The sequence below is a fragment of the Cotesia typhae genome, unplaced genomic scaffold, assembly GCF_013202065.1.
Source record: "Cotesia typhae breed Kobodo isofemale line unplaced genomic scaffold, CoteBio_Ctyphae contig_48, whole genome shotgun sequence".
Classification (NCBI taxonomy): domain Eukaryota; kingdom Metazoa; phylum Arthropoda; class Insecta; order Hymenoptera; family Braconidae; genus Cotesia; species Cotesia typhae.
Genome location: NW_027423756.1, coordinates 5,980,822 through 5,996,500, shown reverse-complemented (window position 1 = coordinate 5,996,500; position 15,679 = coordinate 5,980,822). Strand labels below are relative to the sequence as shown.

Genomic DNA, 15,679 nt, shown 5'->3' with positions numbered 1-15,679 from the left:
CCAATCACTATGATAATAACAATAACTGTTATTATTAATAAATAATTACTCAAAGATTAATACAGTTTTGATTTCATGAATAGTACTGAGTAGAAAACCAGGACCGAGCTAATACCGAGTAGCATGTAAAAATTTTGCATAAAAAAGATTAGTTGATTAAATTAAATGGAAAAAAAAAACAATATTAAGTGTCAAAAGGATTAATTAAGCACGATTTGATGTATTAAGCGAAACGCGCTCCTTTTCCGTCCGCACAACAAGAAATTATAAACTTAGTAGAATCAAAAATGCTAAAACGTGGTTGTAATAGTCAACGGTATTTTGAAATGTTAATTAATATATTTTTTTTTTTAATTAATATAATTACAAAAATTAATAATAACGATCAATGTTGGATACTACAATGGTTACCGAGCATTTGGCCCTGCAGAAATTAACAAAAAGCTATTTGAAAGAATTTTATTTTGGAAAAAGAAAATTTAATTTTTTTTAGAAACAAGATTATTATTTTTTACTTTTACAAGGTCATATTTTTGCAAGGATCAATAGCGCGGTTACCTATGATAATATATTTAATATTAAAAATAAAATCTTCCATTGTTCATTATAAATTCATCTATCTAGATGAATTGTGTCGTAGCATCTGAAAAACGAAATATATTTACACACATTGATGTATTTTATTCACGTACGTGTTTCTTTTTTTTCTTTCTTTTTTTTTTTTTTTTTTTTATTTTTATTTATTGTTAAATATAATAAAACAATTCCTCCTTTTTTTATATTTTCGGACGATGGAGTTTTTATATTAAAATAATAAATATAAATAGATGATAAGAGTAACGTTTATAAGCACCCACGCTTCAATTAAACTTGTTTAAGATATTATTAAAATGAAGTAAATAAAATAAAATAAAATAAAATGTAAATGAGTCTCACCGTATTATTTTATCGCCAATCAATAAAGACGATTTGATTGGCTTTAAATTTGTAATAATAAAAAATACATTAATTAAATTCAATTTATACATATTAGCAAAAATCAAATAATCACAATTTATTTCTAGATCTTTTTTTTATCGCATGTTTTCGTAATTAACTGAAATTTAAATTAACTATCCTTGTAAAATTCAAATAATTATTTAGGAATTGATAATTTTATTAAACGTAATTTACTGTAAAAAATTTTGTGAGCCAAGTATATGTTTAGTTTATACATAATCTAGTAATTATATATCACTCGGTGATTTATGAACTATGGAAAGAAAAAAATAATAAATAATGATGATATAAAGTCTTGAAATATAACAATACTGTAATTATATCTTTTTCTGTAATTAAATCACCAAGCCATTTGATTGAATAAAATACAAACCGTTTTTTACATCTTAATAACAAGTCAACAATTTTTTTCATTTTCATTACTTAGTATTGATAAGTGATATAATTTTTTTTCTTCCTCGGATATCTCAGTCGGCGCTCCAGACATAAGGTCTCGACCTTCCATGGTCTTGGGAAAGGCTATTACATTTCTTATGCTCGGTGATTTACATATAATTGATATCAGACGATCCATTCCTGCAAATTAAAATTAATTACAAACAATTTTAATTAATTTAATAATAATATTTATTTAAATACCAAATGCAATTCCGCCGTGAGGAGGAGCTCCACTTGCTAATGCTTCCAACAAGTGTTTCATTTGCGAAGTACTAATGTTCAGAATTTTCAGTATTTTTTCTTGCAGCTTTGCATTGTGAATTCTAATAGAACCGCCGGCTATTTCAGAGCCATTTAGTACTAGATCATAATGCAGCCCTCGTACCTGAATTTAATTAATTTGATGATCTGATTTAATTAAACAATTTATTACTTGTTGATATTTATACAAACATTAAAAGGGTCAGTCTCAAGATACTGAATGTCATCAGGATGCGGCGCAGTAAACGGATGATGAGTTGAAGCAATACTTCCGTCGTCGTTTTTTTCAAACAATGGAAAATCGACAATCCACAAGAATTCATACCCTTGAGTCCTTACTTGACGTCCTTTAGATTCTATTATATTAGCAAACTCTACAAGAATTTTACCGAGAAGTTTTCTCTAAAAATTATTACTTGAATTATTTTTCTTCTATTTTTTTTACTTCAAGTCATTCAATACTCACAACATTATTTTTGCTTCCAGAGGCTAAAAATAGAGCATCAGTTTTATTGACACTTAATTTCTGATTCATACCAGAAATATCAACGCCAAATTTCTCAACCTTCTCCGGCCATGAATCATCTTGTATTTTAATTTGCATCAATTTAACACCTTTAAAATTTTTATCTCTAATATCATTAAACTGAGCTTTCACTGCATTCGTCAGAAATTCCTGTAATAAAAAAAAAATGAATTATTCCATTTATTACTGTGAGTTTTAACAATTAAAACTTACAGCTCCCATCGCTATCGGTAAGGCGTAAATTTCATTATCACCCGACTGCTGTAGATTTAAAATACGAAATGGAAGTCTTAAATCCGGCTGATCCGTCCCAAAGAGCTCCATCACTTGCTCATAAGTGAAATGTCTGAATGGAGTTGTCAATGCAGCAGATTCTTTAGGCCAGCAATGACACAGAAGATCTTCTATTAAACTAATAATACCTTCACGGTCAGTAAACGACATTTCTATATCCAGCTGTAAATTATTTAAAATTATTACCAATCAATAAAAAGTATACCAAAAAAAGCAATGATTGATAATTTATAAATTTACTTGTGTGAATTCTGGTTGTCGGTCGGATCTAGCTCCTTCATCTCTGTAACATCTAGCCATTTGGAAGTACCTATCAATTCCACCGACCATCAGCAACTGCTTAAACTGCTGAGGACTTTGAACTAGTGAGTAAAATTCTCCTGGCTGTCTGGTTGGTACCACAAATTCTTGAGCACCCTATAAATAATGTTACTTTGAAAAAAATTAAAAAAAGTATGGTAATTATTTACAAGTGGGGTCAAACCCATTTTGGGTCATGTCTAGGTGAAAAATTGACATTTTTTCATTTTTTTTATTTTTTTTTATTTTGCTTGTTTTTACGGCGGATTTATGATAGCAAATGTCGTGAAAAAAAACAATAAAGATTTCGATAGCTTTTTTGCCTTTAAAAATTGAAAAAAATTTTTGGATAAAATTTATATTATTTTTTTTTTTATGTTTTGGATATTTTTTTTTTTTTTTTTTTTTTTTAAGTACTTAAAAAAACGAACAATTGAAAAAAAAGTTGATTATCACAATTTTTAAAGAAATTTATTGTACTTTTTTTTTTTAATTGTTTTTTTTTTTGTACTTTTCAAAAAAAATATATATATATATCAATAAAATCGAATAGAAATTGCGTTCAAAAAAATGAAAATGGTTGACCTCACTTGTAAATATTTACCAAAAGTACTGACTTTAAGCAACTACATCAGTAAATGCTTACACCAGGAGTACGCCTGAAAAGAGTAGGAGTTTCAACGTCGACAAACCCGCAGTCATCAATCAAATACCCTCGTAATTTGTGCATAAACTGAGATCGTAGTCGTAAATTATTTTGCATTGACGGAAATCTTAGCGCTAAGTATCTGTATTGCATCTGCAGCATTTCTTTGGGGACATTGTGCTCTCTAATATAAAAAGGTAGCTGTGATGTGGCATTATTTACTATTTCTAGTGCTTCCACAAGAATTTCTATGCTACCAGTTTTCATTTTACGATTTTCTTGTTCTGGTGGCCTCGGGATAACTTTCCCTGTCACCGATAAAACACTCTCAAAGCTCGACTGTTCCACAGCTTTGATTAGAGATTGTTTCTACAATGAATAAATTTTATTGCATCATTAAATAAATTAAATGACTCTTTCGATAAATTCTTACATCATCAGGAATTATTAACTGAATAGTTCCATAAGAATCTCTTAATGTAATAAATTTCCCCATTCTCTGGTACTCCATCCATCCGCACAGACTAACAGTTTTTCCAACATCTTCAATTCCCAGCTCACCGCAGGTGTGTGTTCGCTGGACATACTTGTTAACTGGCAATAATTCTTTATTTCGACTTTTAACCTGAGGATTATCTTGACTGTAATTAACTGATAATTTTTTAAAGCCGCATATCTTATTCTGGAATAGTTTATAAATTTTATTAATGTGACTGAATTAAAATAAATAAATGATACTGAAATTAAGAGACATCTGATAATTTTTAGAATTTTTTTAGTGAATAAATTGTAACAAGAAAAATTTGTTCAAAAAATTACATCTTAAAAAGCTCTAAAAAAATTATAAATGCAATTTTTTTAAATAAATTTACTGGACCTAATTGACTATTCATAAAAAATAAAAAAATTGGCAAGTGTCTGCTAATTTCAATGGCATTGTTAGATGACATTAAATTTAGCTGTTACTTCACAATTTAAAAATAAGACTTGTAGAAATTTTAATAAATTAAAAATGCAATTTTTTTTTAATAATTTTTAGAACAAATTTTTTTGTTAAAGAAAATTGAAAAATTGTCTAATGCCAGCTAAATTAAACGTCATCATTATTAGCAGATGTCTGAAAATTCTTTCAATTTTTATAGCAAATGAATTATTGTAAAAAAAAATATTTTAAAAAATTCGCACTTTTATTTTTTTTTTTAATTTTTAAATGTCGAATTTTTTTGCCAAATTTTTTTCACTATAATTTAATTGTTATAAAAATTAAAAAACTTAGATATCTGTTAAATTCAATATCACAATAATTAAATATTTATCGTTACCTTTGAATTTTTTATCCCCAAAATTGATCGGGAACATCTTTGCAAATAATTAAATCCTCTCCTTGTTAACATTATCATAAAAATTAATTAAAATTATTTGTTTAAAAAATTTTTTGATAACATGTGGAACTGATGAAAATGAATTTTTTATATTAGGTATTAACAAAAATTTCTTTTGGAAATCAGCCCCAGACTTTTTTATTATTGTAAAGAACTAGGTTATGTTTCCTCAGCATCGTAGAATTTACGATTACAAGTTCGCGGTAATGATGCAGTGAAGTTTATTATTAACTGCAATTAAATTAATTTATTATAGAAGCTTCCAAGTGAATATAAAGAATAAATAAACATATCTAGCATTTAAATTATTAAAATACAAAATGGTAATTTTTTTTTTTTTTAAATATTAATATTTATAAAATCAATATCAACAATGTAAATTATCTGTTTATTTTTAGTTGCCACTTTCATTACTCAGGACAGCGCAAAATCATCCTATGGTAATTATTAATTTAACATTTTATTCTTTGTATTTAATTTAGTTTAATTAATTATAAAATTTATTTTTAGCTGGTTGAATTAAAAAATGGAGAAACCTACAACGGACATTTAGTTAGTTGTGATAATTGGATGAACATCAACCTCAGAGAAGTAATTTGTACATCACGGGTAAGAAAAATATTTTATTCTGCTTATATATTTTATTATTGATTATTATTAACTTAGGTATCACGAAAAAAATACCCGCGTTCATGTAAACGAAAGGAAAAAAATTTTTTTTTTTTTTTCAAAAAACTATTGCAGATTCATATGGATAATTTGAATATAGAAATTATCAGACATTTAAAAATTCTTTAAATTTTTATAACAAATCAATTATTATAAAAAAATATTTTAAAAAATTTCTACATGTAGAATTTTTTTTCATTTTAATAATTATAAAACTCTAAAAAATTGTTAAATGTCAATTAAATCCAGTATATAATTATTTTTAATGAAAATAAAATTAGCCGACATCTGACAATTTTCAAAATTTTTTTTATTAATAAAATTATTACAAAAAAATTAAAAGAAAAAATTTCACTTGTAAAAAATTTTAAAAACTATGCGTGCAATTTTAAAAAATATTTTTTCATTTCTTATTCAATTAATAAAAAAAAATCAAAATTTTTTGCAGTCGGCTAATTTTAGTTTCATAATTTTTTACAGTTTTTAAAACCACTTTTTAATTTTCTTTGTGTGTATTTTATTACGTAGTCATTAATTTAAATGATTTATTTTATTTTTTTCCATCAAGGATGGTGATAAATTTTGGAAGATGCCAGAGTGCTACATCAGAGGTAGTACTATAAAATATTTGCGTATTCCGGATGAAGTTATCGACATGGTCAAGGAAGATGTTCAAATGAAATCTCGTGGACGAGGTGAGATGAAAGGAAGAGGTAGTCAAAGCCAACGCGGTGGACGTGGGGGAGGTCGTGGTGGCGGTACTTTCGGCAACCGTGGAAGCAGAGGACCGGCGCCTTTAGGCCGTGGTAGCGGCGGTAATCAAGGCAACAAGCTCCTCAACAAAAATAGAAACAAATAATTTAATCACTTACCTTTAATTATTATATATTTAATAAAAATTTCCTATGATTAATTGTGATTTTTAATTTAAAAAATAGAAAGGAGTAATAATAATAATAATAACAACAACAACAATATAAGTTGGTTTAATTTAAGTATTTATTAATCGTCTTAGACGTTAAAAAAGCATTTTTTTTTTTTTTTTTTTTTTTTTCGTTTCGTTTTTGTACTCGAGTATAATCAACAATTATTTAAGAAAAATTACTTCACACCAAGATTCGATAATTAGATGGTTTAGTATTGTAAATAATACTTTATCATTCACAAGTGTCATTACAATAATAATTAAGAGATCAAACGGTCTCAAGGTATATCTTAATTGAGAATACAAATATTTATTCATTCTAATTTTATTTTGTCAGTTACGCTAGTCTTGATTTGTAATCACTATTCACAATATAAAAAAAGACTTAAAAGATAAGGGAGGATCTCTCCCTTGAGTTGTCGATCAACTAATACATGTTATGTATTCGTCACACAATCGACTGTGCCACCTTGGCACTTGGACGTAAGAACCATTTTCGTTTGACGATTGCATCTCAATGTTTATCGGCCTTCAACTGTAATGAGAAATAAAAATAAGTTTTATAAAAATTACGATGGTGATAAAATTAATAAAAATATGAAACTTACTATAAGATGCCAAATCAATTTCGTCTGGTAACTCGGTGATGTTCACGTCGAATCTTTCTTGAACATCATTCAATATTTTAGCGTCGCTCTCATCACTAACTAACGTTATTGCAAGACCTTTGGTACCGAAACGCCCGGCTCGAGCTACTCGATGTAAATACGTATCTGAGTCTTCAGGCATGTCGTAGTTGAAGACAATGTTTACTCGTTCAATATCCATACCACGTCCAAACAAATTGGTAGCAACCAAAATTCTCTAAAAACACAAAAAAAAAAAAATAATTATTTAAAAATATTTTCATGGTTGAATAATTTATATAATAAATTAAAATAATCAGCAGAGAGTTCAAAAATAAACAATCACGATGTGATCATGATAATTGAAAATATCCTCATGTAAAAATAATTGTAAATGATTGATTGTAATAATAAGAAGGATGAATTTACCTTTTGGAAATCCTTGAATTGTTGATACCTCGACAAACGCTCTTCTTGAGTCATTCCTCTGTGGATACCAATTGCTGGGAAATTTTGTTCTGTCAATAATTGTGCTAATGCCATACACCTTTGTACAGATTTAACAAAAATAACAACTTGGTTAAATTCAAGTACGTCAAGAAGTTCAAAGAGTTTTTTATTCTTTTCATTTTCCTTTAGCTTGACGTAGTGCTGTTGGAGACCGTGAAGTGTGAGTTTGGCTTCGTCGTCAACGTAAACTTCCATAGGCTGTAAAGAAAATATTTATAAATACACACGTAAACAGATAGTTGAATTGTTGGAATTGAATTTCTATAAAGAATTTAGACTTTCTAAATAGAGTTAAATAGAATTTTTTGAAATTTACCAAATGTAAGAAATTAAAAAATTGACTAACTGTAATTTGTAATGTATGATGATTATATAAACTTTAAGTATAGAAATTCAAAATTAAACGTGTTTAAGAGTAATTGTCGATTCTTAATCGATGATCAGATAGTCACTCTGATTACATACGGTCCGGTGACTGTCCACTGTCAAGGTAGATGCCAGCCAACTTGGCAGTGGATCCCTTGACAGAGATAAGATGGTGTATGTGTCACCCAGGAATGCTCAGCCACACCATCCACTGTGCCCGATTGATGGGAGTTACACTCTCCGCCAGATAGATCAAACTTTTGAATCACCGCGAATTTCATCTCCATTGAAACGCGAAGTAACATGCTTACGGGTAACATTAGACAAAACAATAAGGTGGTGTTTCAGCAGACAATCCACAAATATTGTTGTGATAAGCTTTACTTCGATGCACAAATTACCCACGGCCCCATATTATATTGTTAAATTTTTTTTGTTTAACGTACGCGATTTAATGATTAACTAATTATTGTAGAAACGATCTAATTGTTGGGCCCTAGCTAATCTCCTATTAGGTGTTTCATAAAAGTCCTCTTGAATCTTCTTTCTTGTAATCTTCTTTCTTCAGGATGTCTTGAAGTCTTCTTTTTAACAAAAATATTTAAGCCTCCCTTTGATATAGAGTACCCTCCCTCCCACTATCATTCATTAATGGTAAGTATTTATACGGGTGTTAAACGCGAATAAATTAATTGATATAAAGGAGGATAACATCATTGAGGTGAGGATTGTAATTAGGATCATTATCAAAAAGGATCGTAAAACATGGTATGGTTCAGCGAGTATAAATTGTTGTGGACATAGGATGTTGATGTCCATTATCCAAGGATATGGATGTGTGAAAATCATCAGAATATTTAAATAAATGTGTTTATCAAACGGTTGATGCTGCTATCTAGCCTAACCCGCGGGTATTAATTTTTGATAATTATATTTCGCGGGGTCTGAGCTGTCTCCTGGGTGTATGCGTGGGACCAACGAGGTAGAATCGATCGAGGAACGCAGTGAAGAAGAAGATTGGCTATTTACATCTTGCATGAATTTTTTGCAGACTGGTCGAATATCCTTCGATAATGTTGCACTGAACATCATTACTTGCTTGCCATGTGGAGTGCTACGGAAGATTTCTTGTACGTCTCGTCTCATATCTGTAATTCAAAAAATACACAATCAGTTACTGAACATTTATTACGGTGCGTTTAAAAATTTATTGATAATAAAATATTAAGTCAGTTGTGGGTGGTAGAAAATGTTTGTCATCATCTTTAGGCTCGTGAAGATAGAGAACATCATTCTTAATATTTTTTTTTCAATATTAAAAATTATTAAATGTATCAAGCAATATTTACCAAGCAGTTCGAGCATTTTGTCACATTCATCGAGGATAAAATGTTTCAAGTGCTTGAGGTTAAGCTTCTTATTCCTTACAAGTGCCAGAATGCGTCCCGGTGTTCCTACCACGATGTGAGGGCAGGTATTTTTTAATACTTCTTCATCCTTTTGGATTGGAAGTCCACCAAAGAATACACCAACCTACAATAATAATAATAATAATAATAATAATAATAAAAGTTAATAAATTGCAAAATAAATTATACAAAATAAAAATTTATTTTATAAAATCTCCATCAGAAGTGGGTAGTGGTAAGAGCAAATGTCATCATCTTTAGGCTAAGAATTATGCAACATCATCTGGAGATTGTTGATTTCATTCAAGTAAATAATAAAAATATCTTATATCTCACCTTGACTTGAGGCATGTATTTGCTGAACCGCTCATACTCTTTACTGATTTGGAATGCTAATTCACGTGTGTGGCACATTACCAACACGTACACTTGATTCTCTGTTAGCTCAAGCTGTTGTAGAGTTGCCAATACAAATACAGCGGTTTTACCCATACCGGATTTAGCTTGGCAAAGAATATCCATACCGAGTACAGCTTGTGGAATACATTCGTGTTGAACTAAAAAATATTAAAATAAATTTCTATTAATTATTTGTTCTTTTTCGAGCTCAAATATTTGATTAATAAATAAATATTCGGTATAGAAGTTGAAATCATAATGTATCATACGTCCCTATTTCTATTTAATTCATCATTCATGAAAAAACAAAAAAAATAAATAAATAAAAAAAAAATTTATTACCTTCGGATGGATGCTCGAAACCGCAATCAACAATAGCTCTGAGAATTTCTGGTTTTAGCAAGAAATCTCTGAAACCACTGCTGTGAATAGAAACGTAGGTACCCTTGACTTCTTTTTTGGCCGGTGCATCTCCACTTCCGTCGACTACCGCCTCGGTCTGTTCCTCGTCTTCGTAGTCCAAAAGATCATCGTTATCAGCCATGATTGTAGATAAGTATTTATGAGGTTATCTAATAAAATAAAAAAAATAAATGCTTAATAAATTTACTTTCAACTCCTACCCACGCTACAACAGTTCAATACACAAAGGATCTCGCCGCCATTTTCGCAACACACCAATATTAGTAATCGTACAATAGCTCTTTCGTATCCACGTTTATTTTCCCGATCAATCGATAAATTTCTCAATTAATTAGTCGTGAAAAAAATAGAACAATTTTATTTATTAAATAAATTAATATTTACTAGTTACTCTAAAATGAAAGTTTCAGACTATCGGCGTCTTTTTTTTTATCGCCAATAAATTTACCGCATAAATATTAAAATAATGTTTTTTATAATAAATCAAATAATATACAATGATACGAAAGATTATTTAATATAAATATGAAGTATGATTTAAATATTGATAAGTTATTTAAATAATAAAAATAAAAAGACTGCGAACTTACTTGTACGTGAGAAAAGCCGGATTGCAAGCAATAGACGTCGAGGAGCAAGAGTTATAATGGCGGGCATCGAATTTTGTCGACGTTGGTCTTTTACCACTCCGGAAGTAAGTGCTGACGCCTATACTTGCATGTTTATAAATTCGTTGTTTTTATAAATAATGAATATTAAATAGCAAGATTTTATATTTACATAATTTAAATAATTATTTAAATGCTAAAAAAAAATTTTTTTTAATCAAAAAACGAATTTAAATACTTTATTTTGTGCAAAAATTCTGAAACAATGACAGGTGTGTAAATTTAATGGCGGCCAAGGCGGAAGTACTGCGGAAGACAAAATAAATGTTAAAAAAATTAGTAATAAATTTATTTAAATGAGAATTTTAAGATAGTACTTAGAACGGAAGTTAATTGTACGCATGATTCACAAATAAATAAGTAAATAAGTGTCATAACAATGGCGTTTAGTTTAGCTGCATTTTCATATATTATTTCACTAATTGTTGATGCATTTCTTATATTTTTTGCTATTTTCCATGTAAGTATCTACAATTAATATAATTTATAAAATTAAACCGAATTAAAATTTCAATGTTTTTAGTGAATATTTTTTTTATAACCTTCCACTGATGATTTTTAAAAATTTCAAGTTTAAATATACATTTTGATAAATTAAAACTGATAATAATTTATAATTTCAGGTGATCGCATTTGATGAATTAAAAACGGAGTATAAAAATCCCATTGAGCAGTGCAATAGTCTCAATCCAGTATGTTAATAATTTTTAATATAATTAACAAGTTTACTCTGCTTAATGATAAGATAAAAATTAATGAAATTAATACTATTTTTTAGCTGGTACCTTTTGAGTATGGGCTACATCTGCTGATAAATTTTTTATTTTTAATAAGCGGAGAATGGTTCTCAATTTTAATAAACGCTCCGTTGATAGCGTATCACATCAATAGATACTTGACAAGGCCGGTGATGTCAGGTCCTGGCTTATACGACGCTACTAGTATTTTAAATGCCAATGTTTTAGCAAGATGTCAAAGGGAAGGATGGATTAAACTTGCATTTTATCTACTTTGTTTCTTCTATTATTTATACGGGTAAGTTTATCTAAATGATGACATCCAAAAATTTTTTACAAATTTCCTGAAGCTTAATAAATTATTTTAATTTTTCAGAATGATTACATCACTCATTCATTAAGTGACTCAAATTGCCAACGAATACTATAATTTTTATATTATTTATTACTTAAGATGGCAAAGAATAAACATTAAGGGCATCTAAATTATGAATCTTCCAAAGCCTTGCCCTTATTGGTTTATTAGTCGACCATAGTGCCACTCCTCGAGATTGTTCCAATGCATAAGCAGTAACTTTTACCTTACATTTAATTATTTTTACTCATCGAACAAATTTTAATGCCGATTAAATGTAAAGCCTAAAAGTTATTTTTTATCATTCGCATGTAGAAATTTAGGCAGGTAATTAAATAATCGTATACATGGTTATGAATTCAAGAGATTTTCTATTGTAATTGTAATAATTAATGATCTACAGATTTTTTACTCTATCAATACATAAAGATCATCGTAATTCTAGTCATTAATTTGCAATTCATTTTTTTTTTTTTTTTTTTTTTTTTCCGTTTGATTTGAAGCTTTCGATTTATGTTACTCTGTCGTAACAGCAAAATTTATTTTAGTTTTATTTATTTGATAAGAAGAAATACTTTTATAATTAATATTATTGATGAATGATAATATTAAAAAATGTACAAAAGCAATTATTTAATATTATGTATTCCCGCCACCTCTCAAATATTTGGTATATAATTTCAAATATCAAATTGACTAGTTTTTTAAAAATTCTTTTACATAAAAATATTTCACTAATTAAAATACAATTATCAAATTTCAAAATATCGTATCAAAAGTATAAAGTGATGAAAATTTTTTTTTAAAATACTGTTTAAGAAAAGGAAATATCAATAAATTTCATTATAAAATTATATTAAACTGTTGTGAGTTATTTGAATAAGTCTTCTTAAATATCGACAAGTTTTGGCAGTCGGATAATATTTAGAATATTTTTTTTCGTATAAAAATTAACGATTATATTAGTATTATATTACTTAGATAAATTTTCTTTAAGCCATTCCTCAGTGAGCTCCTCTAGCTCTCTTACTTCAAAGCATTTGGTCAACTCAACTTCTTTTTGGAGTACGAGCTTCATGGTAGCATAAAGTACTTGTAGATCCATCTGAATGTCTCGCGGAGTATAAAATATGAAACACATTGGATAAGCTATCCGACCATCAGCATGCTCCATTTTATATGAGTACACAATGTATCGAGGCTCATGGCTCGGAATTATCTCTTGTAATTCATCAATCTCAACATCCTGAAAAATATTACCAATTAATTCAATAAAAAATAAAAAATTACTATTGCAATTAAAATGATAAATTTACTTCAATAAGTTGATCCAAACAAACAGTCTGTTTTTCACGATTAACTTTTATTATTAATGCTGCATTTTTTTTGCTTTTGCGGAATCTAAAATCTCTCATGGCCTTTCTTACTTCATCTTCAATGTCACAGGTACTTTGTGAAGTCTTATGAAAAACAAACAACAATTAAAATTAATAAACTATGAGGCTGAAGTTAGCAGACACTTGACAATATTTTGATTTTGCTTGAAAAATAAATTAGGCATAGAAAATTATTTATAAAAATCTCATTTATAATTTTTCAAAGCTAAGGATGAAATTTTTCAATAAAATTTTCTTGCTATAATTTGTTTGTTAAAAAAATTCTAAAAATTATCATAAGAATGAAGTTAGCCGACATTTCAAAATTTTTAGAGTCTTTCTTTTGTTTAAATTTCACTTAAATAATTAAAAAAAAAAAATTTCACATGTAAAAAACTTGAAAAACTATAAGTACAACTATTTAGAAATATCTTTTTAGTTGTAATTTAATTAATAAAAAAAAATAAAATTTTTAGACGTCTGCTAACTTCAGTGTCATAAAATGACATTAAAGTTAGTAGTCACTTGATTATTTTTTAATAAATAAATTTGTTCAAAAAATTATTTTTGAAAAATTGCATTTTTAATTTTTTAAAATTTCTACATGTCAATTTTTTTTTTAAATATTTTTTTGCCATAATTTATTTGTTAAAAAAATTCTTAAAATTATCAAATATCTGCTGAATTAATTTTCATTGTCATAAATGATCAGATGTCTCTAAATTTCAGTATCATAATAAACTGGGTGATTAGTAACAGACGAATAAAATTTATAAAAATAATAAAATTAATTTACCATATTGACAGCGTTATGAAGATGCTAAATACAAAATGACAATTCGGATGTTCCAGTGGCAATGATGATGAATCAGCTTGTGGAGATTGTCAAGGCCGCTAATTTATCTATTAGAATTGATTTTTTTAATAGAATAGGGAGTAGGAGTGTACACAGTTTCGCTGTTTTTTTCTTTGTTTTATAAACGGTTATTATTTAACTGCTACAATCGCTCATTATAAATTCACCTTAGCTTTTTTTCCAACACTCCCACTCGCAACGTACACACTGTACATAATTTTTTAACGCACACATTATACACATTATACGATACGTCGCAGTAGACTAAACTCGTTCAACACATTGGAGTAAGTTCTCATTAACCTAGATCTAAGTAAATATTATCCTTCAAACTTTATGTTATTGTTGAAATTTGCAAACAATAATTTATGATAAAAAATGAAGCAAAAGTTTATAACACTGTTACTTATAATATTTTCATTATCACTGGGTAAGAATATTTTTGTTATTAATTTTATACAAATAATTTTAACAATTAATTTGATGGTTAACAACATGAATCATTGAATGATTGTGTTATGCTTTAGGCAACGCCCTAGAGTGTTATGTTTGTGACAACCAAGAGGGTAATAAAGAAAAATGTTTAAACTCAATAAGGAATTGCGAGCACGAGGAAGATTCTTGTTATACTGAAGTCAGATGGGGAAGTATGTTATTTTATTATTTATTTAATCAGAGTTTCATTTGGAGTAGACTTGCTAATGACTTACAATACTTGATAATTTTATTTTAGGCTTGCCTTACTGGTCCGAGGGTGCTCCAAAACAATATTACATCTCTAAACGATGTATGCCACACAAAAAATGTTTGGAACAAAAACAAAAAAATATGAAAGATTGTACTTATGTGTGGTACCAAGATTGGAAGTGCTCCGATTGCTGTAGGGGAGATCGTTGTAATTATTTTATTTTTGTAAGTATTAGACTTCATTTAAAGTTTCTCATGGTTACTTTTTAATCTTCAATTAATAAATTAATTGTTCATTTTTTTTTTTTTTCCCCAGTCATCAGCAACAAGTTACAGCATCTCCATAAGTTGTCTGCTTACGACAGTGCTAGCAGGACTTTATGGAGTTTTAAAATAATTTAGTAAATAATAACAAAGTAATTTAAGTCTGGCGTTATAGTCAGTAGTTTGGAGATTATTCCGTCCATTAGAGAATCTCGATCAAAGTAATTTATATACACGATTAACTGCCTTAAAATTTTACAAAAATATTTAACTCGTTTTTTATTATAATTATTATTATTATATCAATTAGATAAGTCTTTAAAAGGCCTATGCAAATAACAGAAAATTATTTACTTAGATTAAATTTTTATAAAATAATTTTTATTTATCAGTAAACAATTTTTAAAATTTTTACTTTTAATATTGTTACACATGTAAAATGATAATTTTATGTAAATGATTGTATTAATAAATCCGTCCATTTTAATAAAATAAAATAAATATATTTTTAAGAAAATGAAAATCACTCGTCAATGATAATTTAAAAAAGAAACTCGAATGTA

At 27.9% G+C, this 15,679-nt stretch overlaps 6 protein-coding genes across 6 annotated transcripts; 3 read left to right on the top strand and 3 right to left on the bottom strand.

Moving 5' to 3' along the window:
• Window positions 1-824: 824 nt before the first annotated feature.
• On the bottom strand, window positions 825-4,987 carry Asprs-m (aspartyl-tRNA synthetase, mitochondrial). Its single transcript, XM_074246402.1, has 9 exons — window positions 4,787-4,987; window positions 3,898-4,146; window positions 3,465-3,833; window positions 2,759-2,935; window positions 2,438-2,680; window positions 2,165-2,374; window positions 1,891-2,100; window positions 1,639-1,822; window positions 825-1,575 (listed from the first exon to the last, which is right to left on the bottom strand). The coding sequence occupies exons 1-9, from the start codon at window positions 4,862-4,864 to the stop codon at window positions 1,397-1,399; spliced, it is 1,899 nt and encodes a 632-aa protein (XP_074102503.1). The 5' UTR covers window positions 4,865-4,987; the 3' UTR covers window positions 825-1,396.
• Window positions 4,988-5,030: 43 nt separating this feature from the next.
• Window positions 5,031-6,428, top strand: LOC141529732 (U6 snRNA-associated Sm-like protein LSm4). Its single transcript, XM_074246415.1, has 4 exons — window positions 5,031-5,169; window positions 5,245-5,286; window positions 5,357-5,455; window positions 6,084-6,428. Exons 1-4 carry the CDS (start codon window positions 5,167-5,169, stop codon window positions 6,372-6,374), a joined length of 435 nt encoding a protein of 144 aa, XP_074102516.1. The 5' UTR covers window positions 5,031-5,166; the 3' UTR covers window positions 6,375-6,428.
• A 321-nt stretch (window positions 6,429-6,749) lies between these two features.
• On the bottom strand, window positions 6,750-10,914 carry Hel25e (ATP-dependent RNA helicase 25E). Its single transcript, XM_074246404.1, has 8 exons — window positions 10,764-10,914; window positions 10,093-10,322; window positions 9,688-9,908; window positions 9,292-9,475; window positions 8,972-9,090; window positions 7,496-7,774; window positions 7,049-7,304; window positions 6,750-6,975 (listed from the first exon to the last, which is right to left on the bottom strand). Exons 2-8 carry the CDS (start codon window positions 10,292-10,294, stop codon window positions 6,962-6,964), a joined length of 1,275 nt encoding a protein of 424 aa, XP_074102505.1. The 5' UTR covers window positions 10,295-10,322; window positions 10,764-10,914; the 3' UTR covers window positions 6,750-6,961.
• Window positions 10,915-11,145: 231 nt separating this feature from the next.
• Window positions 11,146-12,134, top strand: Cni (protein cornichon). Its single transcript, XM_074246417.1, has 4 exons — window positions 11,146-11,301; window positions 11,465-11,533; window positions 11,620-11,876; window positions 11,955-12,134. The coding sequence occupies exons 1-4, from the start codon at window positions 11,221-11,223 to the stop codon at window positions 11,977-11,979; spliced, it is 432 nt and encodes a 143-aa protein (XP_074102518.1). The 5' UTR covers window positions 11,146-11,220; the 3' UTR covers window positions 11,980-12,134.
• A 150-nt stretch (window positions 12,135-12,284) lies between these two features.
• LOC141529736 (glia maturation factor-like) lies at window positions 12,285-14,281 on the bottom strand. Its single transcript, XM_074246418.1, has 3 exons — window positions 14,106-14,281; window positions 13,250-13,393; window positions 12,285-13,179 (listed from the first exon to the last, which is right to left on the bottom strand). Exons 1-3 carry the CDS (start codon window positions 14,106-14,108, stop codon window positions 12,907-12,909), a joined length of 420 nt encoding a protein of 139 aa, XP_074102519.1. The 5' UTR covers window positions 14,109-14,281; the 3' UTR covers window positions 12,285-12,906.
• Window positions 14,282-14,425: 144 nt separating this feature from the next.
• LOC141529733 (UPAR/Ly6 domain-containing protein cold-like) lies at window positions 14,426-15,602 on the top strand. Its single transcript, XM_074246416.1, has 4 exons — window positions 14,426-14,595; window positions 14,693-14,812; window positions 14,899-15,077; window positions 15,169-15,602. Exons 1-4 carry the CDS (start codon window positions 14,544-14,546, stop codon window positions 15,247-15,249), a joined length of 432 nt encoding a protein of 143 aa, XP_074102517.1. The 5' UTR covers window positions 14,426-14,543; the 3' UTR covers window positions 15,250-15,602.
• The last annotated feature ends 77 nt before the right edge of the window (window positions 15,603-15,679 follow it).